This window comes from Hirundo rustica, chromosome 5, assembly GCF_015227805.2.
Source record: "Hirundo rustica isolate bHirRus1 chromosome 5, bHirRus1.pri.v3, whole genome shotgun sequence".
Classification (NCBI taxonomy): domain Eukaryota; kingdom Metazoa; phylum Chordata; class Aves; order Passeriformes; family Hirundinidae; genus Hirundo; species Hirundo rustica.
In genome coordinates, this window is record NC_053454.1 from 890,394 (window position 1) to 913,243 (window position 22,850).

The 22,850-nt window shown below is 60.2% G+C and overlaps 1 protein-coding gene across 1 annotated transcript in view; it reads right to left on the bottom strand.

The window, feature by feature from the left end:
* The window catches only part of RAB11FIP5 (RAB11 family interacting protein 5), a 46,471-nt gene extending 25,431 nt beyond the window's left edge, over positions 1 to 21,040 (bottom strand). Inside the window, 2 exon segments of the mRNA XM_040064454.2 lie at positions 2,250 to 2,689; positions 20,658 to 21,040. Coding sequence (XP_039920388.2) covers positions 2,250 to 2,689; positions 20,658 to 21,040 — 823 coding nt within the window.
* Positions 21,041 to 22,850: the final 1,810 nt, after the last annotated feature.

Consider the following 22,850-nt stretch of genomic DNA (forward strand, 5'->3'; position numbering starts at 1 on the left):
CTCTCACTGAGGGAAATAAATACACAGCAAGTGAGGAGTCAGCTTCAGAGAGGGCAGCAGGTCTCTCACTGAGGGGGGAAAATAGACAGAAAGTGAGGCGGGCAGCAGATCTCTCACTGAGGGGGGAAAATAGACAGAAAGTGAGGGGTGAGCTTTGGAGACGGCAGCAGGTCTCTCACTGAGGGAAATAAATACACAGCAAGTGAGGGGTGAGCTTTGGAGAGGGCAGCAGGTCTCTCACTGAGGGGGGAAAACACAACAGGTGAGGAGTCAGCTTTGGGAAGACAGCAGATTTCTCACTGAGGGAAATAAACACACAGCAAGTGAGGAGGGCAGCAGATCTGTCATTGAGGGAAAGAAATACAAGAGGTGAGGGGTCAGCTTTGCGGAGGGCAGCAGGTCTCTCACTGAGGGAAACAAACACACAGCAAGTGAGGGGGATCAGCTTTTGAGAGGTCAGTAGATCTCTCACTGAGGGAAACAAACACACAGCAAGTGAGGGGGATCAGCTTTTGGGAGGGCAGTAGATCTCTCACTAAGGGAGATAAACACACAACAGGTGAGAGGTCAGCTTCGGGGAGGGCAGCAGATCTCTCACGGAGGGAAACAAACACACAACAAGTGAGGGAGGCCATGGGTACATCATTGTTATCTTCCACCTATAAACACCAAAGAGATCTGGAGATCACCCCGGCCTTGTCCCTGCCGGGCTCCACGGGATTCTGACGGAATTCTTGGCGATGCAAAGCACAGCTCACAGGTGTGAGCTCACAGGAGACACAGACCTGTCCCCGAGCACAGCAGGGGAGGACCCTGAGAGGAGGCTCTGTAAGGTGACAAACCCATGGTCCGAGAGCATCTCACAGGATCTGAGGTTGGCAGTAAACGCAAGGAACTCCCCAGAAGCTCCTCAAAGGGTTTTAAAGCTTCCATGTGACTCAGGAGTTTGCACTGCGCAGGAGATGATGAGGCCGTGAGCTCCAGGCCACTCCTTGGTGTGACCAGCCAGGAGGCTCCAGTGCCCGCATCCCCCTCCCACTGCCTCCAGGCTCGGACTCGATCATCTTAAAAAACTTTTCCAACCTTAACGATTCCGCGGTTCTATGACCTTGTGCCTACTGCCAGTTTTTGGGAGTAAAATTCGTGGAGAACCCGAGGAAAACAACTGACACAGCTGCTCGCCCCTCCCAGCCGGAGAGGCTGCTTCCTTCACAGAGTGCTTCAGACTGGAAGCGACCTTAAAGATCCCCCAGTTCCACCCCCCTGCCATGGGAAGGGAAGCTCCCAGTAGCTGGAAGGCTCATCCCAAGGATGATGGCCCCAGCACAGGAATGTCACCCAGCAGAAGCCACACGGCCTCCCCGGGGACTCCCACCCAACCTGGCAACGTGCTGTCTGCGGCCAATTCAACCATTTAATTATAGATTTGTTTCCAAGGGAGAATTAATTCCCTACAAGGGCCTTTTTTGTTTGTAAATCGCTGCCCTGGGAGTGCCAAGAGCTCAGATGGTTTTAATCACCGGAGCTGGGCCCGTTTGGGCTTTGCCCGCAAGCCGGAGGCGGCTCATTAGAGACAGCAGTGACCCAGGACAGGGCCAGCAGCTGCCAGCCCAGCCCAGCCGGGCTTGTCCTGGCAGGGACAGATCACAGGGACTGAGAAGGAACAGCCCTGAAGAACCCTCGGATCCTGGGAGCTCATGGTGCAGGCAGGGAAAAGCAAAATCTGGGATTCCTCCCGTTCTGGTAAACAGTGCCAGCACGCAGAAGGTCTCGGAGGGTTTGTGCTGGATGTCACCTCTTGGTGACATCCTGGAGCAAAAGGAGGCTCAGTGGGACCTTGTGGCTCTGCACCAGTCCCTGACAGGAGGGGACAGCCGGGGGGGGTCGGGCTGTGCCCCCAGGGAACAGGGACAGGACACAGGGAACGGCCTCAGGCTGGGCCAGGGGAGGCTCAGGGTGGATTTTGGGAATTCCCTTCCTGGAAAGGGCAGGGCTGGAGTCCCCCTCCCTGCAGGGATTTCAGAGCCCTGTGCATGTGGCACTTGGGGACACGGTCAGCGGTGGCAGTGCCGGGGGAACAGCTGAACTCCACGATCCCGGAGCACTTTTCCAACCCCACCAACTCCACGATTCCCAGATTCCGTGGCCGGGTTAGCAATCAGTTAACAGAGTTACAAGGAAGTCTCACCAGCGCCTCGCAAAGAAAGGAAGGGGGAAAACGGAGGGAGGATTATCCCTGATCCTCTTACCAGAGCGCTCGGTGGTCAGACTGCCGTGTCTGCTGGGGGATTTGGTCCCCTCGGGGGCATTGGCTGCCAGGCTCAGGCTGGCAGAGGAGACGGTGCTGTCGGAGCCCAGGGAGGTGTTGGACTGCGTCAGCGACGATTTGCGCAGCTTGTTCTTCAGGAAGAAGCCCTTGACTTTGGACTTCTTGCCCCCGAGCTCGAAGTCATCCTCCACGTCCAGGGCCCCCAGGCTGCTGGGGATGATGGCAGAGGCCGACTCCAGGTCGTACTTCTTCTTGCCTGTCACCTTGTCCTTGAGCTTCCCGAAGGGCGAGCGCGGCTTGTCCTTCATGGACAGGTCGAACATGCTGGCGGTGAGGCTGTTCCGCGTGAACTGGATGCTCACCAGGATCTCACCGCGCTCCTTCTCCTTCTTCCCAGCCTTGGAGTGCAGCTTGTGCCACCTGCAGCCAGAGGGGAGAGGAAAGGGAAGGGGCTCTGTCATCCCCCAGAGCCACGAGAGCTTTGGAGAAGATGCTGCTGGCTGGGAGGAAGCACCAGAGCGGTCCAGCACGAGTTTCTCCAGGGAAAGGGTTGGAAAATGCTGGAATTGCCCAGGGAGGTTTGGAGTCTCCATCCCTAGAGGTGCCCAAGGAATGTGGCACTCAGTGCTCTGGGCTGGGCACATGGTGGCACAGGTTGGACTCAGTGATCCAGGAAGGCTTTTCCAACCTCAGCGAGGCTGGGATTCTCACCCGAGCGTCCCAGGTATCACCTGAACCCCAAATCAGAGACACAAACACCACACCCGGAGGCGGCACACGGGACCTGACCCCTCCCTGATGCACCTGCAGCTCCATCTCCATCCCTGTCCTCACCCCCAAACTCTGGGGTTCCGCTGAGTAACCTGACAAACCCCACCTCACTGACCCTGTCAGACACCACTGTGATTCTCCAGGGAAAGCTGGCAGCTGTGTTTAGAAGGACACAAAGCCCTCCGGCGTTCTGTGCTCGGGATTTAAATATCCCAGAGCCGGGGACTCAAGGGATGCTCTCAGCAGAGGCTGGCCCGGAATGGCAAAGGAACTCAGCAGCGTCCATGAAATCAGCGTTCTGCCAGACCTGCTGTGCCTCACTCCGGTAAAGACGCTCAGGTTTGCCTGGAAGCGTCCTTGCATCAGGTACTTTAAAGGATGGTGCATCCCAGGGCTTCTCTGGGAGAAGCAGCAGCTGCTGTGCAGCTCCAACCCCACCCAACACAACCCCACCCTCCCCAGGCTGCTGATCCGGGGACAATTCCCACATTCCCACCGCAGGCTCACGGTGACAGCCCCAGGAGGAGCCATTGGCCATATCCGGCACAAAGCTCCCACTGATTCCAGAGGATTACTGGGAATGCCTCCTGCTGTCCCACCCCACACAGAACCCGTCACAGACTTTGCTCCAAAGCTGCCCACCGAAGTGGAAGAGCAGTGGAAAAGCCTCCAAACCGTTCACTGCACAAGGCAAAAATACCCCCAGGCTCCCTTCAGGTCCTGGTGCTTCTGCAGGGAATGGCCTGGGGGCTGGCAGGGCATGGAGCAGCCTCTGGGATGGGGTGGGATGGGGTGGGATAATGGGATGGGATGGGATGGGATGGGATGGGATGGGATGGGATGGGATGGGATGGGATGGGATGGGATGGGATGGGATGGGATGGGATGGGATGGGGTGGGATCCATGGGATGGGATGGGATGGGATGGGATGGGATGGGGTGGGATGGGATGGGATGGGATGGGATGGGATGGGATGGGATGGGATGGGATGGGATGGGATAATGGGATGGGATGGGATGGGATAATGGGATGGGATGGGATGGGGTGGGATGGGATGGGATGGGATGGGGTGGGATGGGATGGGGGTCTGGATTCCTGCCAGCAGGGAGGAATGGTGGGACTGGGGACACCAAAGCAGAGCCCAGAGCCACCCTCTGGTTCTCCATTTCCACATTCCAATGGGGCAGCACCAAACACAGGCCACGAGGGAAGGGTTCCTTCCCAAAAATCCCTCCCTTCTCCCCACAGGATGCCCCAGCTCCCTGCCAGTCCAGGCACCATGTCCCGGGGCAGCGGCAGCAGGATGAGCAGGAACCCAGCACAGCCCGGATCCCACCCAGATCCAAGTATTCAACGAATTTCTGATTAAAATTCCCCTTAACAAGGCACAGGGAAATCTGCAGGCTCCGGACAGATCCTATTTCTCCACGTTGTGCTTCCTGGGAGCAGCGGGAGGTGAAGACACTTCTGAGAGGCATTGACAATTTCCCAGAAAATAAAAATCCCGGTGGTGTCTTACATCTACTCAGAGAGTGAAGTCACCGAGAAGAAAAACAAAATAGGGAAGGAAAAAGGGATGGGATGGAGGAGGGTGTGACCACGCTGGAATCACCAGGGTGAGGGAAAAAACTGGAACTGCGTCCTCCAGGAGTTCCTGAATTGCTGCCAGGGAAGTTATCACAGCCTGGATGAAGGGACGAGCTGGGAAGCCTGGGAATGCCACAGCCAGGAGTGTCCAAAGGCAGGCTGGACAGGGCTTGGAGGAACTGGGATGGTGGGAAGTGTCCCTGCCCCTGGGACTGGAGGGGTTTCAAGGTCCCTTCCAGCCCAAACCAGTCCGGGATCCTATGAAGGGGGCACGAAATCCCCTCATTCCCTGAGAAATATTATCAGAGGATAATTTTTATGGAAGCACCCAGGTCCTTCAGCACACGGAGTGCAGGAGGGGCGGCGCCTGGGACTTTGCTGGGCGCAGGCATGGCATTAAATCCCGGTGAATCCGCCCCTGTTCCCACCACTCATCCCACCCCATCCGATGCCCACTGCAAAATTTTCAGCGCTCAGGTTGCCAGGCAGGGAAAAAAAAAAAAAAAATCCCTAAAATCCCTGGAAAAAGGCAGCATTAACCCTTTAGAGCAAGGCACCAGCAACAAAAACAGCCCAGAAGAGGGAGAGCCGCTGCCAGGGAGCAGGAGCAGGTGCACCAGGAGGACATTTCCCGAAGGAATGCACGGGAAAAGGCTGTCTGGAACATCCCACAGGGCATCGTTCACTTGAATGCAGGAGCTGGAAGCAGCTCAGGAGGGAAGGAGAGGCTGGGGGGAGGCTGAGTCACTGCACGGGAAAAACAAAGAACTCTTGAAAGGAGTTTTTGTACCTTACATCATCCCATGGAAAAAACCAGGGAGAATCTGGGTGGATTAACACAAGGCAAGGCAGGAGCTCCTCGGGAGGAGGTGGAACAGCCTGGACGTGCCCCCAAACGTCTCCAATCACTTCCAGCCCTGTGAGCACCAAAGGCAATTCGGGTGCTGAGCCTGAGCTGCTCCAAAATGCAGCTGCTCAAGGCAAAACCTCTGCTCTGCCGGGATTCAGGAGCTATTTCTGGCTCCCAAGACCTCATCAACAGTCGGGGCTACACCTCCAGCAGGCAGCGGGGCTATTTTTAGGCTGAGCTCTCAGTTTATGGCACAGGACGAGGCTTTGGGAGGATTCAGCTGTTCCGTGTCGGGATTTTTTATGAATCAGTGGAAACAGGAGGTGCAAACTCCTGGGATGCAGCAGGAGAGCGGGATCGGGGAGGGATCAAGTCCCAAACAGCAACACACAAACTCTCACAGCAGCTTTTCCCCATGAACCCCATCCCACAGCCCTCGGTTTCCCAAATTTCTTCCAGGAGCTGCCCTCGGGGGGATCCTGGGGGGGGATTTTCTGGACTGGGGCCACCCAAGGTCACATCTTGGAGAGGGACACGATGTTTTTTTATGGGAATAGACAAGACACCTGGAAAACAAACATGAAATCCCTTTTGCGGGCCTGGAGGAGCAGAAGTGGGTTACGTCAGTCAGACTCTGGAGCGTAGGGCGATGGAGGGAGCTGTGCCAAGCACATCCAGCCCCAGGGATCCACGAGGATCTGCTTCCCGCCGGTGTTTTGGAGGCCACAGGCTGGGGTGCAGCTCCTCGCTGCACAGGACAGCCAGAAGAAGCCACTCAACTCCAGCCACCTGCTCTGAGGGATCCTGCCGAGGTTCGGAGGGGTCCCAGCCCCACTCGGCCTCGGCTGGTTACAAAACTGAAATTAAAATGAAGTTCAACTGCGCCAGAGCCAGAGCTGTGGGGATCAGGAGCGGGACTGCTCCCTGCTGAGGAGATGTGCCGCGCTCTGTGCTCCTGCCCTCACTCTCTGCAGCTGGAATGTGCTTCCCAGAGGATGGAACCTGCGGGATGGGCATCCTCTGCTCCGTGGGGAGCTGCTCCTGCCCCCTGCCCTGCCAGGGGACGTCCTGCTACACACAGAGAGCATGGGGACACTTCCAGGGTGACACATCCAGGGAATGGGGAGCACAGGGACACCTCCAGGGTGACACATCCATGGGACACCTCCAGGGTGACACATCCATGGGAATGGAGAGCACAAGGACACCTCCAGGGTGACACATCCAGAGAATGGGGAGCACAGGGACACCTCCAGGGTGACACATCTATGGGACACCTCAAAGGAATGGAGAGCACAGGGACACCTCCAGGGTGATACATCCATGGGACACATCCAGGGTGACACCTCCAGGGAATGGAGAGCACAGGGACACCTCCAGGGTGACACATCCATGGGACACCTCAAAGGAATGGAGAGCACAGGATGACACACCCAGGGAATGCAGCTCCAGCCAGACAAGCACAAGCCTCAGGCTGGGGAAGTTCACTTTTGCTAAAAAATGTTCATTCTTCCCTGTGCCACTCCATGGATCGAGCAGTGCTGGGTGTGCATCCCAAATGAGGGATCCCAGATCTGTTCTCTGGTTGGATCCCAAATGAGGGATCCCAGATCCGTTATCTGGGTGTGCATCCCAAATGAGGGATCCCAGATCTGTTCTCTGGGTGTGCATTCCAAATGAGGGATCCCAGATCTGTTCTCTGGGTGTGCATCCCAAATGAGGGATCCCAGATCTGTTATCTGGTCGGATCCCAAATGAGGGGTCCCAGATCTGTTATCTGGTCGGATCACAAATGAGGGATCCCAGATCTGTTATCTGGGTGTGCATCCCAAATCAGGGATCCCAGATCTGTTATCTGGTCGGATCCCAAATGAGGGGTCCCAGATCTGTTATCTGGTCAGATCCCAAATGAGGGATCCCAGATCCGTTATCTGGGTGTGCATCCCAAAGGAGGGCTCCCAGATCTGTTATCTGGGTGTGTATCCCCAAATGAGGGATCCCAGATCTGTTCTCTGGTTGGATCCCAAATCAGGGATCCCAGATCTGTTCTCTGGTCGGATCCCAAAGGAGGGCTCCCAGATCTGTTATCTGGGTGTGTATCCCCAAATGAGGGATCCCAGATCTGTTCTCTGGTTGGATCCCAAATCAGGGATCCCAGATCTGTTATCTGGTCGGATCCCAAAGGAGGGATCCCAGATCTGTTATCTGGGTGTGCATCCCAAATCAGGGATCCCAGATCTGTTCTCTGGTCAGATCCCAAATGAGGGGTCCCAGATCTGTTATGTGGTCAGATCCCAAATGAGGGATCCCAGATCTGTTATCTGGGTGTGCATCCCCAAATGAGGGGTCCCAGATCTGTTATCTGGTCGGATCCCAAATGAGGGGTCCCAGATCTGTTATGTGGTCAGATCCCAAATGAGGGATCCCAGATCTGTTATCTGGGTGTGCATCCCCAAATGAGGGGTCCCAGATCTGTTATCTGGTCGGATCCCAAATGAGGGGTCCCAGATCTGTTATCTGGTCAGATCCCAAATCAGGGATCCCAGATCTGTTCTCTGGTCAGATCCCAAATGAGGGATCCCAGATCTGTTCTCTGGTCAGATCCCAAATGAGGGATCCCAGATCTGTTCTCTGGTCGGATCCCAAAGGAGGGATCCCAGATCTGTTATCTGGTCGGATCCCAAATCAGGGATCCCAGATCTGTTCTCTGGTTGGATCTCAAATGAGGGGTCCCAGATCTGTTATCTGGGTGTGCATCCCCAAATGAGGGATCCCAGATCTGTTCTCTGGGTGTGCATCCCAAATGAGGGATCCCAGATCTGTTATCCATGCTCAGGGAAGGCTCAGGAGAGCAGCCCGCCCTGGCTGAGGGGGAAGGAAGCAGCCACCCGCCCCAGCTGGGCAGAGAGGAAACCTCATCTGGAGAAGTCCCCGGAAAGGGGAAGCTGCTGGGGCCCCGGAGCTCCGGGCTGTGCGGCTCCCGTTCCCTGTCACACGCATCGGGAGCAGCCACGGGTGGCCCCCAGTGTGGGGCTGTGCACACTCATTTAGGTCAGGGCGGTTAATGAGCACAGCCCAGCTCTCCCAGACACCCCCTGAATCCCTCCCCTCTCCCCTCTCCCCTCGGCGAGGCCAAGGGAGCAGAGCCAAAGGCAGCTCCGGGAGGCAGCGCCCGGGCTCTATTTTTACATCTGCTGTTGCCAGGATCAGTGGGAGGCACCGAGAGCAGACACGGAGCTGCTGGAGCTCCAGGCTCCCAAAAACAGCTGCCCTCATCCTCCTGCAGCATCCCGGGCCGGGGGGGGACAAACACTGGCGTGGAAACAGGAGCACGGGAATGTGGTGAAGGAGGGAAAGAGACCCCGCAAAGGGTGAGGATTGATGGATTCGCTCAGGGCGAACACCTTCCCTTTTCCTCTGTGCTTCGTCCTCCCCTGGGCAGCTGGGGACAGGCCGGGGGGCACAGGGACCCCCCTGCCCCCAGAAACATTCCCGTGGCTCTCTCAGAGTCACAGGGAGAACGCTTGGGCACCGCTCATCCCGTCAGTGAGAAACCTCTCCGGGATCGGGAGCGCCGGGCTGGCGCAGGAATCCTGCTGGGACGAGCAGGACACAGAGCCAGCCCCAGCAGGAAGAGATCACCACCCTGAGCCGAGCTTTTCCATCCCCTTGTCCCTTCCGCGTCCCCTCCTTCCTTCGGCCAAAGCCTCCAGCCCTTCAGCAGCTCCCCAGGTCGGCATCCCAGAGCCCCGGGGTGATCCAAGCTCATCCCACTGGTTTGGGATTTCCACTGGACACTGGGGTGAGATCGGGAGAGCAAGGCAGCACGGCTCAGAGCTGCCAGGGGCAGCACCCTGCTCCACTTCCAGCCAGGACATGGATTATCCCAGGGAGGGCATGGGGAATTCAGGGAGGACATGGATTATCCCAGGGAGGGCACAGGGAATTCAGGGAGGACATGGATTATCCCAGGGAGGGCATGGGGAATTCAGGGAGGACATGGATTATCCCAGGGAGGACACAGGGAATTCAGGGAGGACATGGATTATCCCAGGGAGGACATGGATTATCCCAGGGAGGGCACAGGGAATTCAGGGAGGACATGGATTATCCCAGGGAGGGCACGGGGAATTCAGGGAGGACATGGATTATGCCAGGGAGGACATGGGGAATTCAGGGAGGACATGGATTATTCCAGGGAGGACATGGGGAATTCAGGGAGGACATGGATTATCCCAGGGAGGGCGTGGGGAATTCAGGGAGGACATGGATTATCCCATGGAGGGCACGGGGAATTCAGGGAGGAGATGGATTATCCCAGGGAGCACATGGGGAATTCAGGGAGGACATGGATTATCCCAGGGAGCACATGGGGAATTCAGGGAGGACATGGATTATCCCAGGGAGGGCATGGATTATCCCAGCGAAGACATGGATTATCCCATGGAGGACATGGATTATCCCAGGGAGGGCATGGGGAATTCAGGGAGGAGATGGGTTATTCCATAGAGGATAAGGGTTATTCCAGAGAGGATAAGGGTTATTCCAGAGAGGACATGGGGTATTCCATGGAGGATAAAGGTTATTCCCAGGAGGATAAGGGTTATTCCATGGAGGATCACCTTTGCCCTTGGATGGCTCTGGTTGGGGTCCCCAAGATTCCGCTCCAAGCTCCAGCTCAGCTGTGCCCCACCAGCCCTGCTCACCGCCCCCCGGGCACCAGGACCTCCAGTTTCCCTCTCAGACTGGTCCCAGTGCTTTGCCAGCAGGGAGTTCAGGGAGTTTCCTCAGGGAGCGAAATCCCTTGGTGACTCCTGGGGTTCAGGGATGCACAGGGAAGGAGGCACAGCTGGAGCATTTCTGGAGAGCTTCCGTTCCAGGTGCTTCCCAAAAGCACTGGGCACCGTCAGGGCAGGCAACGTTCACCTCAAACCCAGCAGAAACTCTCCTGCCCCGCACAGCTCGGAGCTGCAGTCAGACACAGACACATCCCGAGCCAGAGGCTCTTCCCAGACAGCTCCAGGCTGGAATTTACTGCTGATTCATCCCTGCAACCAGGTCAGCCCCAAGCCTTAAATCAAGGATCCCTGGTGCTGCTACAGTGCCAGAGCAAGGCAGGGCGAGGAGGAGCCAATCCAGGGAGAACACTGAGGCCAGCTCCTGCTGGCACAGCCCCTGAGAGCCCAGCTCAGGACAGCTCCCTGAGCCTGGAGCTGAGGCGGCCGGGCCAGGAGGAAGGGGAAGCACAGGGTGGAAAACAAGCCAGCCCCGGGGAGTTCGGCGCTTTTTGTGCCCCTGCCCTGGCTTTTCCGCAGCGCCGGTTCCCGTGTTGGTTTTTTGGATGGCTGATCCTGCCAGGTGATCCCAGCCAGCTGCTAAAAAGCACCGACGGGAAACAAACAGCGGCTGGAAACAGCTGAGGCGGGATGTTCACCTCTGCAGATGTTCTGGGAGCAGCTGCAGAGGGGCTGCGGGGCGGGAAGGAGCAGCAGCAGCCGTGGGGAAGGGCAGGGAGCCCTGGGCACGGTGCTGCTGCTCCAGTGGCACCGCCTGGAAGGCAGGAGAGAGAATCCCAGCACGCGTTCGTCCCAGGACGCGCAGGCCAGGAACAGAGAGATCGTCGCTCCGGTGGGGCTCGGTGACAGGGACAGCCTGGAAAGCAGGGCAAACCCAGCCCTGCTGGTGTCCCAGCAGGATGTGGGACATCCCTGTGCCCTGGGGATGGGACGGGGCCCGTCCTGGCAAGGTCAGAGGCAAGCAGGGCGATGGGACGCAGGGAGACAGCAGGGGGACCAGGGATGGAGAAAAGCCCCGAGGCACCAGGACGGCGCTGGGATGAGAGCACGGGCAGCGGCTTCATCTCAGATCACTCTGGGCTAAGAAAACCTGAGGCTTTTGTCCAGCACAGGATGGACGGGTGGGAAGAGGGAAGCAGGGAAGATTTAAGGAGGTGTAAAACGGCAGGAGACATTTACGAGTGGGGACAGCAAAGAGCAGGAGTCGGGACGTGATCGCCTCAGCCGGATTTACCCGCTCACGCTCCACAGCACCCACGGGTGTCCCCCCAGCTGCCAATGACCACCCTCGTGGTCACCCACAAGCTCACCCTGAGCTGCCCACACAGCACGGGACAGGGGTCGAGGTCCCTGCGTGACGCTGGCACCGCCGGCGATGCCCTGCCCCGGGCACAGGGATCCAAAGCGAAACCACGGCGAGCCCTGAGCTGGCTCTGCGAGATTGCAGAGCCCCAGGAGCTGCAGCACGGGCTGCCCCGGGGCAGCCGCTCCTGGCAGCCCCTCCACGGGCACAGGGAGCGCAGGAGAAACGGCCTTCAGTGCAAATCCTTCCACTTCCAGCTGGGAGAAGCAGCATGCACACAGAGCCAGCACCCAGAGGAGTGGGAACGCCTGTTCCAAAGGGACACCGAGCCCGGGGAAAGGACACCGAGACCAGGGAGGGGACACCAACACCAGGGAGGGGACACCAAGCCCAGGGAAGGGACAGCAAACCCAGGGAGGGGACACCAGCCCCAGGGAAGTGACACCAAGCCCAGGGAAGGGACACCAGCCCCAGGGAGGGGACACCAAGCCCAGGGAAGGGACACCAGCCCCAGGGAAGTGACACCAAGCCCAGGGAAGGGACACCAGCCCCAAGGAGGGGACACCAGCCCCAGGGAGGGGACACCAAGCCCAGGGAAGGGACACCAGCCCCAAGGAGGGGACACCAGCCCCAGGGAAGTGACACCAAGCCCAGGGAAGGGACACCAAGAACAGGAAAGGGACACCAGCCCCAAGGAGGGGACACCAGCCCCAGGGAGGGGACACCAGCCCCAAGGAATTGACACCAGCCCCAGGGAGGGGACACCAGCCCCAGGGAGGGGACACCAGCCCCAGGGAGGGGACACCAGCCCCAGGGAGGGGACACCAAGCCCCACAGCTCCACACAGCCCAAAACACCGGCTCCACCCGCGCTGGGAACAGGTCACACACGGATTGCTCATCCATCACATCAAGCCATGCTCAGGAGTGAGTCAAACATGGAAAAAAGGGGAAAAGGGAAAAGGGAATGAATCCTGAGCCCGGCAGCAGCGGGTTCCACTCCTTTGTCCTCGGAGGATTTGTCAGTGAGGAGACCCCCTGGAAATACAGAGCTGGCCAGGAGCCCCCAGGATGCTGCTCCAGGGTTCCCAAGCCCCCAGCCTGGGCTGGGAAGCCAAAGCCCACGCCCCAGGCAGGATTCTGAGGGAACAGGTGAATTCCATGGCAGGTCTGAGCACGGCTCAGCCAGGCACAGGCTCTGACAGAGACAGGGGCACAGCAGGGGCTCAGAGGCCATTCCCACCTGGCACTGCACAGGATGCCAGGCTCTCCTTGGACCCCTCGACTGAATTCCTCCAAGGGCCAGGTGTGATCAGCTCCGTGAGGGTTCAGCACCTCTGAGAGTGTCCAGCACCTCACAGAAAATGGCTCAAATAACCTTGAGAGACGGCGTGGCCGAGTGCGTCTCGGAAAAGCAAAAAAAGGTTTTAATAAAAGAAGAAAAGAATGCAAAACCAAAAGACCAAAGCTGTCCACAGTGCAGGGACAGGTGCCACACACCTGCTGCAACACCCTGAGGATGCACTGAGAAGCCTCGTGCTCTCCCTTCAGGATTGAAGGACTCAGGTAGGATTTTTGGAAGGATTTTGGCAAACAGCCCAATAGAGAATAGCTACGTTCCTGAGGAACAGCTAAACACACCATCAGGGTTTTTGTCTTGGCTTTGAGCAGGAGAGCAAAGAAGTTTCTGGGTCCTTTTACCTTATTAGAACAACGAGGGGTGAGTGTTAAACCTTTCCCCCTACGGAAACACCTGCTGGGTGTGCGGGGCGCATTCCTGCCCCGAGCAGACTCCTCCAGGAATCCCAAAGAGCATCCCCCAAGAGGAGGGGCAGCAGGGCCCCCCATCCCTCCTGCTGGCCAAAGGCTGCCAGGGAGGGCTCAGGAAAGTTCAGGGGAATGGGAGGGAGGAGCCCAGGAGGCTCCTGGAGCAGGGGCTGAGCACAGCTGAACTCGGCACAGGCGACAGCACCCGCTCCCCACACGTCTGGAGCTCTGTACCAACAGGACCGAGGGGTTTTCTGAGCTGCTGCAGGTTTTTCTGCAGCTGCAGGCAATCTGAGAAATCGGTGTGAAACAGAGAGAAGCCTGAGTCTGCAGCTTTTTTGGGTTGTAAGATGATGGAGGGCGATGGGCCAGCGCTCTCAGCCACGGACACACCAGACACAACGTGCCAGATCTGCAAAACTGGGATCAGACCACTCAAATATCTTCAAAACCAAGAAAAGCAGAGTTTTCCTGCAGGAGAGCAGAGCAAGGGCCTTAAACTCCTTAAACCAGAAATGGCAGCTGGGTGAAAATGGGGCTCACTGGGCAGGAAGGAGCAAAATTACACCCTGGGGAGCACCAGGGCCCTCTGGCCTGGGCTCTCAGCTCGGGGCAAACGCTTGCCTGGGGTCAGCTGGCCACCACGGGTGGTAACACAGTCCTGGTCACTGTGGATGTTATCCCACCCTGCTCACCGTGGACATTATCCCACCCTGGTCACCGTGGGTGTTATCCCATCCTGCTCACCATGGGTGTTATCCCACCCTGCTCACCATGGACATTATCCCATCCTGGTCACTGTAGGTGTTATCCCACCCTGCTCACCATGGACGTTATCCCACCCTGGTCACCGTGGGTGTTATCCCACCCTGGTCACTGTAGGTGTTATCCCACCCTGCTCACCATGGACATTATCCCACCCTGCTCACCATGGACATTATCCCACCCTGGTCACCATGGACATTATCCCACCCTGGTCACCGTGGACGTTATCCCACCCTGGTCACCATGGACGTTATCCCACCCTGCTCACCATGGACATTATCCCATCCTGGTCACCGTGGGTGTTATCCCACCCTGGTCACCGTGGGTGTTATCCCACCCTGCTCACCATGGACATTATCCCACCCTGCTCACCGTGGGTGTTATCCCATCCTGCTCACCATGGGTGTTATCCCACCCTGGTCACCGTGGGTGTTATCCCACCCTGGTCACCGTGGGTGTTATCCCACCCTGGTCACCATGGACATTATCCCACCCTGCTCACCGTGGGTGTCATCCCACCCTGGTCACCATGGAAATTATCCCACCCTGGTCACTGTGGGTGTTATCCCATCCTGCTCACCATGGACGTTATCCCACCCTGGTCACCATGGACATTATCCCACCCTGGTCACTGTGGACGTTATCCCACCCTGGTCACCATGGACATTATCCCATCCTGGTCACCGTGGGTGTTATCCCACCCTGGTCACCATGGACATTATCCCATCCTGGTCACTGTGGGTGTTATCCCACCCTGGTCACCATGGACATTATCCCATCCTGGTCACCGTGGGTGTTATCCCACCCTGGTCACTGTGGGTGTCATCCCACCCTGGTCACCATGGACATTATCCCATCCTGGTCACCGTGGGTGTTATCCCACCCTGGTCACTGTGGGTGTCATCCCACCCTGCTCACCATGGGTGTTATCCCACCCTGGTCACCATGGACATTATCCCACCCTGCTCACCGTGGACATTATCCCACCCTGCTCACCATGGACATTATCCCACCCTGCTCACCGTGGGTGTTATCCCACCCTAGTCACTGTGGGTGTTACCCCACCCTGCTCACCATGGACATTATCCCATCCTGGTCACCGTGGACGTTATCCCACCCTGCTCACTGTGGGTGTTATCCCACCCTGGTCACTGTGGGTGTCGTCCCATTCTGGTCACCGTGGACATTATCCCACCCTGTTCACCATGGACGTTATCCCACCGTGCTCACCACTGCTGTTATCCCACCCTGGTCACCTCTGGTGCCATCCCAGCCCTGCCTGCCCTCCGTGCCCCCCCAGCTGATCATCCTGTCCCGGATTTTGGCAGCTCCAGCCGCTCCTCCCCTGCAGCATTTCACCACTCCAGGGCGTTTCCTGCCTCAGACACAACACCACCTCAGAGCTGCATTTCCAGCCCCAAACCCTCCCAGCTGATCCAAGGAGCTCCCTGGTGCTCCTGGCCGCCCCTCAGCAGCCTTGCTGGGCACTGCCAGCATGGGAAAAGCGCTCTTTGTCCTTGGATTCAAACTCCCCATCCCAAATCTATCCCTTCCAGCCATCCCCTCCCCGCCCCACCGCAAGGTCTCTCCCTCTCCTGAGGACAGACGTGCCAAGGACAGAGCTGCAGGGATTTGGCCTCGGCTCAGGCCCCAGTGGGAACAGAGAGAGCTCCGAGCCTGGGTGTGGGAATCTCCCCTGGGAGAGGCACCAGGAGCCAAGGCCACGCTGGGAATGAAAACACGAAAGGGAGCACCATGGTCCAGGGAGATGCCACAGCCTCATTCCACCGCTAACGAGCTCCTGATCCTAATTAATTGAGGGAGGGGCTGACAGAGGTCCAGAGGGGCTGGAGGAGGAGATGAGAGCGGGTCTGTTCCAGGGGGAACACGAAGATGGTGCCAGGGAAAGCATTTCCCTCAGCAAGGAGGGCACGGGACGGGCGCCACCGGTGAGGGGAAGGGACGAGTGCTCAGTGAGGGAGCCCTGGCAGGGATTTGGGGATTTGGGACCACCCTTGGCTCCGAGGGAGCCTCTCACCCCTGCAAGGTCCCAACACACTGAGCAGAGGGGCAGCACCCATCCCTGGGCAGGATGGGTCCCTTTGGAGAGCCTCTGGATCAGCCCTTTCCCTCTCCCAGCCTCCCTGCCCGTGCTGGGGCTCACAACCCCCTCCTCTGCTCTCTCTGGCTCCATCTCCCCCAAACCCACGGAATTCCTTTTCCACGGGAGCCCTGGTGGCCTCAGGGACCTTGGCTGGCAAAGTTTGGCATTTCCTCTGCCGATGGGGAGGGAGGAGAGTCCCACCCTCCGCCAGGGTGAGCATTCTGCAGCCCCACAGGAGCCCAGAGCCCTGGCAGCAGCAGCTGCCCCCACACAGCTGGGCAGAACAGGAACGAGAAGAGGGAAGTGCAGCACGGAAGCGCTTTGGGGAAGTCGGAGCTGAGCTAATTCTGCAGAGGGAACAACTCCCCCAGACGAGTTCCCCGTCCCCCCCAGCCCAGACAGCGACCAGAGAGCAGCTGCAAGTCACTGCAACCCCGATTCCTGCTGCTTTCCCTGTCCCTCAAACAGATCCCAGGGCTTTGCAGCCCCGGCAGGTTTAAGGTGTTTGCACCTTTAACCTTCCCCACCTCCGAGGGGCCGGGAGATCTTTGGGACAGAAGGGAAATGGTGCTTTGGAGAGCGAGGGACCAGGGAATGGCAGCTAAGGGATGCTTTGCCCACCCCAGGACCTTTGCTGCTTCCTCCTGCCATCAGCCTCACCCCCACACAGCAAAATCGAGGATATTTTGGGTTCCTGGCCCCTCCCATGCTGCTCACCCAAGGGATGCTACACCTTGGCCAAGGGAAAGGTCTCCAAGTGCACTGGAGAGGGGCTGGGGACAGGGGCTGGAGGGACAGGACACAGGGAATGGCTTCCACTGGGAAAGGGGAGATTGGGCTGGGATCTTGGGCAGGAATTCCTGGCTGGGAGGGTGGGGAGGGGCTGGAATTCTGGAATTCCCAGGTTTGCTGTGGCTGCTCCTGGATCCCTGGCTGTGTCCAAGGCCAGGATGGATGGTGGGACTGGGTGACTTTTACAGTCCCTTCCAACCCAAGCCATGCCATGGTTCTCTGATTCCATGCAAACCCAGCCCGGGGTGTGTTGGATGGAAGCCCCTGGCTCACCCCCAGCTCGCCCAGGTGCCTGTGATGGGCTGAGGGGACAGCCCCTGGCTCGCTGCCACCCCACAGGAGGAGCCCCCACGGGCACTCCAAGGGCATTTCCTGGATGTTGGGAAGCAGAAGCAACAGCTGCCTTGTGACTTCCCAAAAAATCCCTCTTTTCCTGGGCTGGATCTTGGATTGGCAGGGACTGAGCAGAGCACAGGGAACTGCAGGATGAGGTCAGGGGAGGGAGGTGAGGACCAGCAGATCCTGCCCAGGGCTCTCCGGACGCACGAGTGCAAAGGGGGAACGACTCTCGGAGCTCTCTTTGCCCAATCCCTGGAGCTGCCTGAGCCTGGGACAGAGCCCGGGATGCCCAAAGAGGCCAGGAGAGCTCTCAGGCTGCTCCTGTGCAGCTCCAGGAGTTGATTTTCCCCCAGCAAAGCGCTGAGATGAGCCAGACTGAGGCAGCTCGTAAACACCCGCGGCGGCTCCTTCCCGGAGAACCGGCCAAGTTGGACGGAACATTTTCCATCGAGCCCAGCACAAGGATAACCATTATCACTGGTGAAGCCTCTGTGCAGTAAAAACTGGGAAAGGAAAAGGGAAAAGGGAAGCGAGGTCAGCACAGCGACAGTGGATCCCTGGCCGAAGCAGGCTCCCGCTCCAGCTGGCAGCGGGGCTGGGGCGAGGATGGGATCCCAGGAGTGCCCCTGTTATCTGCCCACCACAGGCCTGGGTGGCCTCAGCAGGGCCGGCCCCAGGGGCGGCAGCCTCTGTTTGTTTTGCTCTTTTTAATCTGAGGCTCCAAGTTTTCCTCCTGAGCAAAGTTGTTTCCAGACCTCGGAGCCGGCTGGAAGCTCCCAAAGAGCCAGAACCGCCCCCGAGCTCCCCAGGATCCTTCTCCCACCTGGCTGGACGAGCTCCAGCCCCTGGGATTGCCCTCCAAAAATCGGCGTGGCCCCTCCAGGCTGCAGAGCTGCCACCCACCCCGGGGACGCTGCCGGCTGCGGGTGCTGGGGGCGCAGGGTGAGAGCTTCCGTCGTGTTTTCCGCGCTCGCTGCCATCCTCGGGGGGCCCACGGCTGAAAACGCGGAGTTCTAAAAGCTCTCGTGATCCTGAAGGCCACAAGGGGAAGTGAATTCTCCTTATGCAAGCAAAGCTCCAGGAAGGGAGGGAGACAGAGAGCAAATGAGAGAATCGTGGAATGGTTTGGGATGGGAGGGATCTCGGAGCTCATCCCATCCACGGGCAGGGACAACTCCACTGTCCCAGGTGGATCCAAGCCCCAATGTCCAACCTGGCCTTGGGCACTGCCAGGCATCCAGGGGCAGCCACAGCAAATCTGGGAATTCCAGAATTCCCAGCCCCTCCCCACCCTCCCAGCCAGGAATTCCCAATTCCCAAGATCCCAGCCCAATCTCCCCTTTCCCAGTGGAAGCCATTCCCTGTGTCCTGTCCCTCCAGCCCTTGTCCCCAGTCCCTCTCCAGCTCTCCTGGAGCCCCTTTGGGCTCTGGAAGGTGCTGGAAGTTCTCCCTGAACCCTTCTCCAAAGCCCTGGGGACCTCCAGCCTCGCAGCCCGGCTCGCCCCTGGCTGCAGGACTGGTGTCACGGGGTGACCGCAGACGTGACACCGTGTCCAGCCGGGCTGGACGTTGCTCCCGTGGGATTAACGGCCCCTGACGAGACCTTTGAGATGAGACCCAGCCCTGGTGGGGCCCCTCGGGGCTCCACAAACCCCTCTCCCCCAGGGCCAGGGCTCTCCCGGAGCCCCAGCTCCTTCCCCAAACCCTGGAGCTGTTCCACATCCCCCGCGGCCGGCGCTGCTTTCAATCAGGCCCCAAGAATCCCGACCCAGCTCCTCCGCAAGCGCCAGCATTTCCTTAAGAAAATCCAAATAAACGCCGGGGGGGAAACTCCCAGGAGGAATCTGCGGGGTTGCTCCTCCTCGCTCCCTGCCCACGCTCCCATTCCAGCCCCGGGGAGCTGCCTTTTCTCCACGGGAAAAGTTTTGCCGATCCCTTTTCACGCCGATCCCTGCGCTGCCCTGGGGAGGAGGGCGAGGGAGGTTCCTCTCCCAGCCCGCAGCTTCGGGCAGCAAGCCAGCAGAATTCCAGGGATTCGGGGGGCCGGGGAGCGGGGTGGGGGGACACCGCCAGCCCGGCCAGGTCTGAGCGGAACAAAACCCCCAGCGCCGGAGGGATTTCAGCCGCGTTCCTGCATTCCCGTGCTCGCCGGAGGCTGGAAAACATTGCGAGCTGTTTTAAACGCTTCTGGGGAAGGAGGAGCATCAGCTCCCCAAAAAACTGGGGACACCCTGTTCCCAAACCAGGCGACAACGGGGGGGCTCCAAAGCCACCGCAGCCGGCAGGGGACAAACCGGGAGGTGCAGCCGAGCCACGGCTCCCCAGGACGGGCAGATGCAGCGGGACCTCGGCCCACGGAGCCCCCGGGACCCCCGAGGCTCCGGTGCCTTGTCCCGCAGGATTCCCGCGCAGGGGGATGGAGGGGCCCGGTCCCACCCGCCCGGCGTGTCCGTCCTTCCTTCCCGGAGCCCCCGCGTCCTTCCGGGGACACCCTCGGGACACCTCCCCCTGGCACCCACGGGCCCCTGGCACCCTGCCTGCTGCGGGCACGGCCGCCGGGCGCTGGGAGAGCCCCCGGAAAGGGGGAAAGGCCTTCCCGGGACACGGCCACAGCCCCATCCCCTGGCACGGCCCTAGGGTGCCCGTGGAGGCCGTGATGTCCTTCAGCATCGTCCTGGGTACGCAGGAACCCCGCAGTGCCCACCCTGGGGCACACAGTGACACAGTGCCAGCCACACCTGGGGCACACAGTGACACAGTGCCAGCCACACCAGGGCATTGGGGACTCCATGTGCCCACCCTGGGGCACACAGTGACCCAGTGCCAGCCACGCCTGGGGCACACAGTGACACAGTGCCAGCCACTCCAGGGCACTGGGGGACCCCGCAGTGCCCACCCGGGTACACAGTGACACAGTGCCAGCCATGCCTGGGGCACACAGTGACACAGTGCCAGCCACTCCACGGCACTGGGGGACTCCATGTGCCCACCCTGGGGCACACAATGACACAGTGCCAGCCACTCCAGGGCATTGGGGACTCCATGTGCCCACCCTGGGGCACAGTGACCCAGTGCCAGCCACGCCTGGGGCACACGGTGACACAGTGCCAGCCACTCCAGGGCATTGGGGACTCCATGTGCCCACCCTGGGGCACACAGTGACACAGTGCCAGCCACACCTGAGCACTGGGGACCCCGCAGTGCCCACCCTGGGGCACACAGTCACCCCACCGTCACCCACCCCAGGGCACACGGGGGTGCTCCACGTGCCCCCCCCAGGGCCAGCCGCTGCCAGCGCCGCGCCCCGCACTCACCGCTCGTCGGGCTCGCGGCCGCGCTGCCGGGCGGGCTCCAGGGGCACCAGGGCCTGGCCCAGGAACCGGTCCATGCCCACCAGCGCCCGGTGCATCACGGTGAGCACCAGCCCGCCGCAGGCCCCGGGCTCGGGGGGCAGCTCGAAGGCGCATTCCTCCCTCCACTCGGGGCTGCCGCCGCTCTTCTCGGCCACCGAGGTGCTGTACTTCTCGCGGCCCAGCTGGATCACGGTGTAGGCGTCGCTGCCGCCCGCTTTGCCTTTGCCGCCGCCGCCGCCCTTGCAGCGCAGCCCGCGGGCCCGCACCACCGTCACCTGGACGTGCGTGGGCAGCCAGGCCGGGCAGCCCTCGGCGGGGAGCGCGGCCGCCCGCAGCAGCGCCATGGCCGGGCCGGGCGGGGCCGGGCGGGGCCGGGGAGAAGCGGCCGGGCCGGGCCGGGCCCCGCTCGGAGCCGCCGCTGCCGCAGCGCCAGCGACACCGGCCGCGCCGGCCCCGCCCACAACGCGCGGGACACGCCCACAACGCGCGGGACACGCCCCGGTGCAGCTCTGACCGCGCCCCAGTGTCGCTATGGCCACGCCCACGACGCTCAGGACACGCCTCATGTCACTCTGACCACGCCCCGGTGCGGCTCTGACCACGCCCACAAGGCTCAGGACACGCCTCGTGTCACTCTGACCACGCCCCAGTGCAGCTCTGACCACGCCCACAACGCTTAGGACACGCCTCATGTCACTCTGACCACGCCCCGGTGCCGCTCTGACCACGCCCACAGCGCTGCCCGGCCCCGCCCCTGCCCGGCCCCAGCCCCGCCCCTGCTGTTCGCCGCGCCCCATGAACGGCCCCACCCCGCCCCACCCGCACTGACTCCGCCCCCTCCCGACCGGCCCCGCCCGGCAGAGGGGAGGGGGCGGGGCCGGGTGACGCCCAGCCCCGGTGCGGCCACACCCCTGCGGTCACACCCGCGACACGCACAGGCACACACACAGACACACACACACACAGACACACACACAGACACACACCCCACTCGTGACACACAGACACACACACACACACACACACACACCCCCCACTCGTGACACACACACACACACACACCACTCGTGACACACAGACACAGACACACACAGACACACACACACACACCCCACTCGTGACACACACACACACACACACACACACACACACCCCACTCGTGACACACACACACACACACCCCACTCGTGACACACACACACACACACACACACCCCACTCGTGACACACACACACACACACACACCCCACTCGTGACACACACACACCCCACTCGTGACACACACCCACTCGTGACACACACCCCCCACCGCAGCCCCGGCACCGCAGCCCCGGTGTGACTCTCTCTGCCTGTCTGTCCACGCCCAGAGCCCGCCACGGGCGCGCTGTGCACAGGTGTGTCCCTGCACAGGGGTGTGTGCCCACACCCAGGTGTGTCCCTGCACAGGGGTGTGTGCCCATCATACCCAGGTGTGTCCATGCCCAGGTGTGCCCATCATACCCAGGTGCACCCATGCCCAGGTGTGTACATAACCAGGTGTGCCCATATCCAGATGTGCCCATGCCCAGGTGTGCCCATACCCAGGTGCACCCATGCCCAGGTGTGTACATAACCAGGTGTGCCCATACCCAGGTGTGTCTGTCATACCCAGGTGCACCCATGCCCAGGTGTGCCCATCATACCCAGGTGTGCCCATTCCCAGGTGTATCCATACCCAGGTGTGTCCATACACAGGAGCGTCCATGCCCACGTGTGTCCATCATTCCCAGGTGTGTCCATACCCAGGTGTATCCATGCCCAGGTGTGCCCATCATACACAGGTGTGTCCATACCCAGGTATCCCCATTCTCAGATGTATCTATTCCCAGGTGCGCCCATGCCCAGGTGTATCCATACCCAGGTATCCCCATTCCCAGGTGTGCCCACACCCCACACCCGCACCCCGTGTGTACCACGGAGCCCCGGGGCCGTTCTCCCGTTCTCCCGCACCCACGGGAGCAGATTCCCGGTGTCCCCGGTGTTATCCCGGCTGGCTCCGAGCCACGCTCACCCTTCCCCACCCCAGCTCCCCTCCCTCCCTCCCGGGGCCGGGTGAGGGGGCGGCCCCGACGCCAATGTCGCGTTAAAGGCGCTCCGCCGCCGTTCCGTGCCCG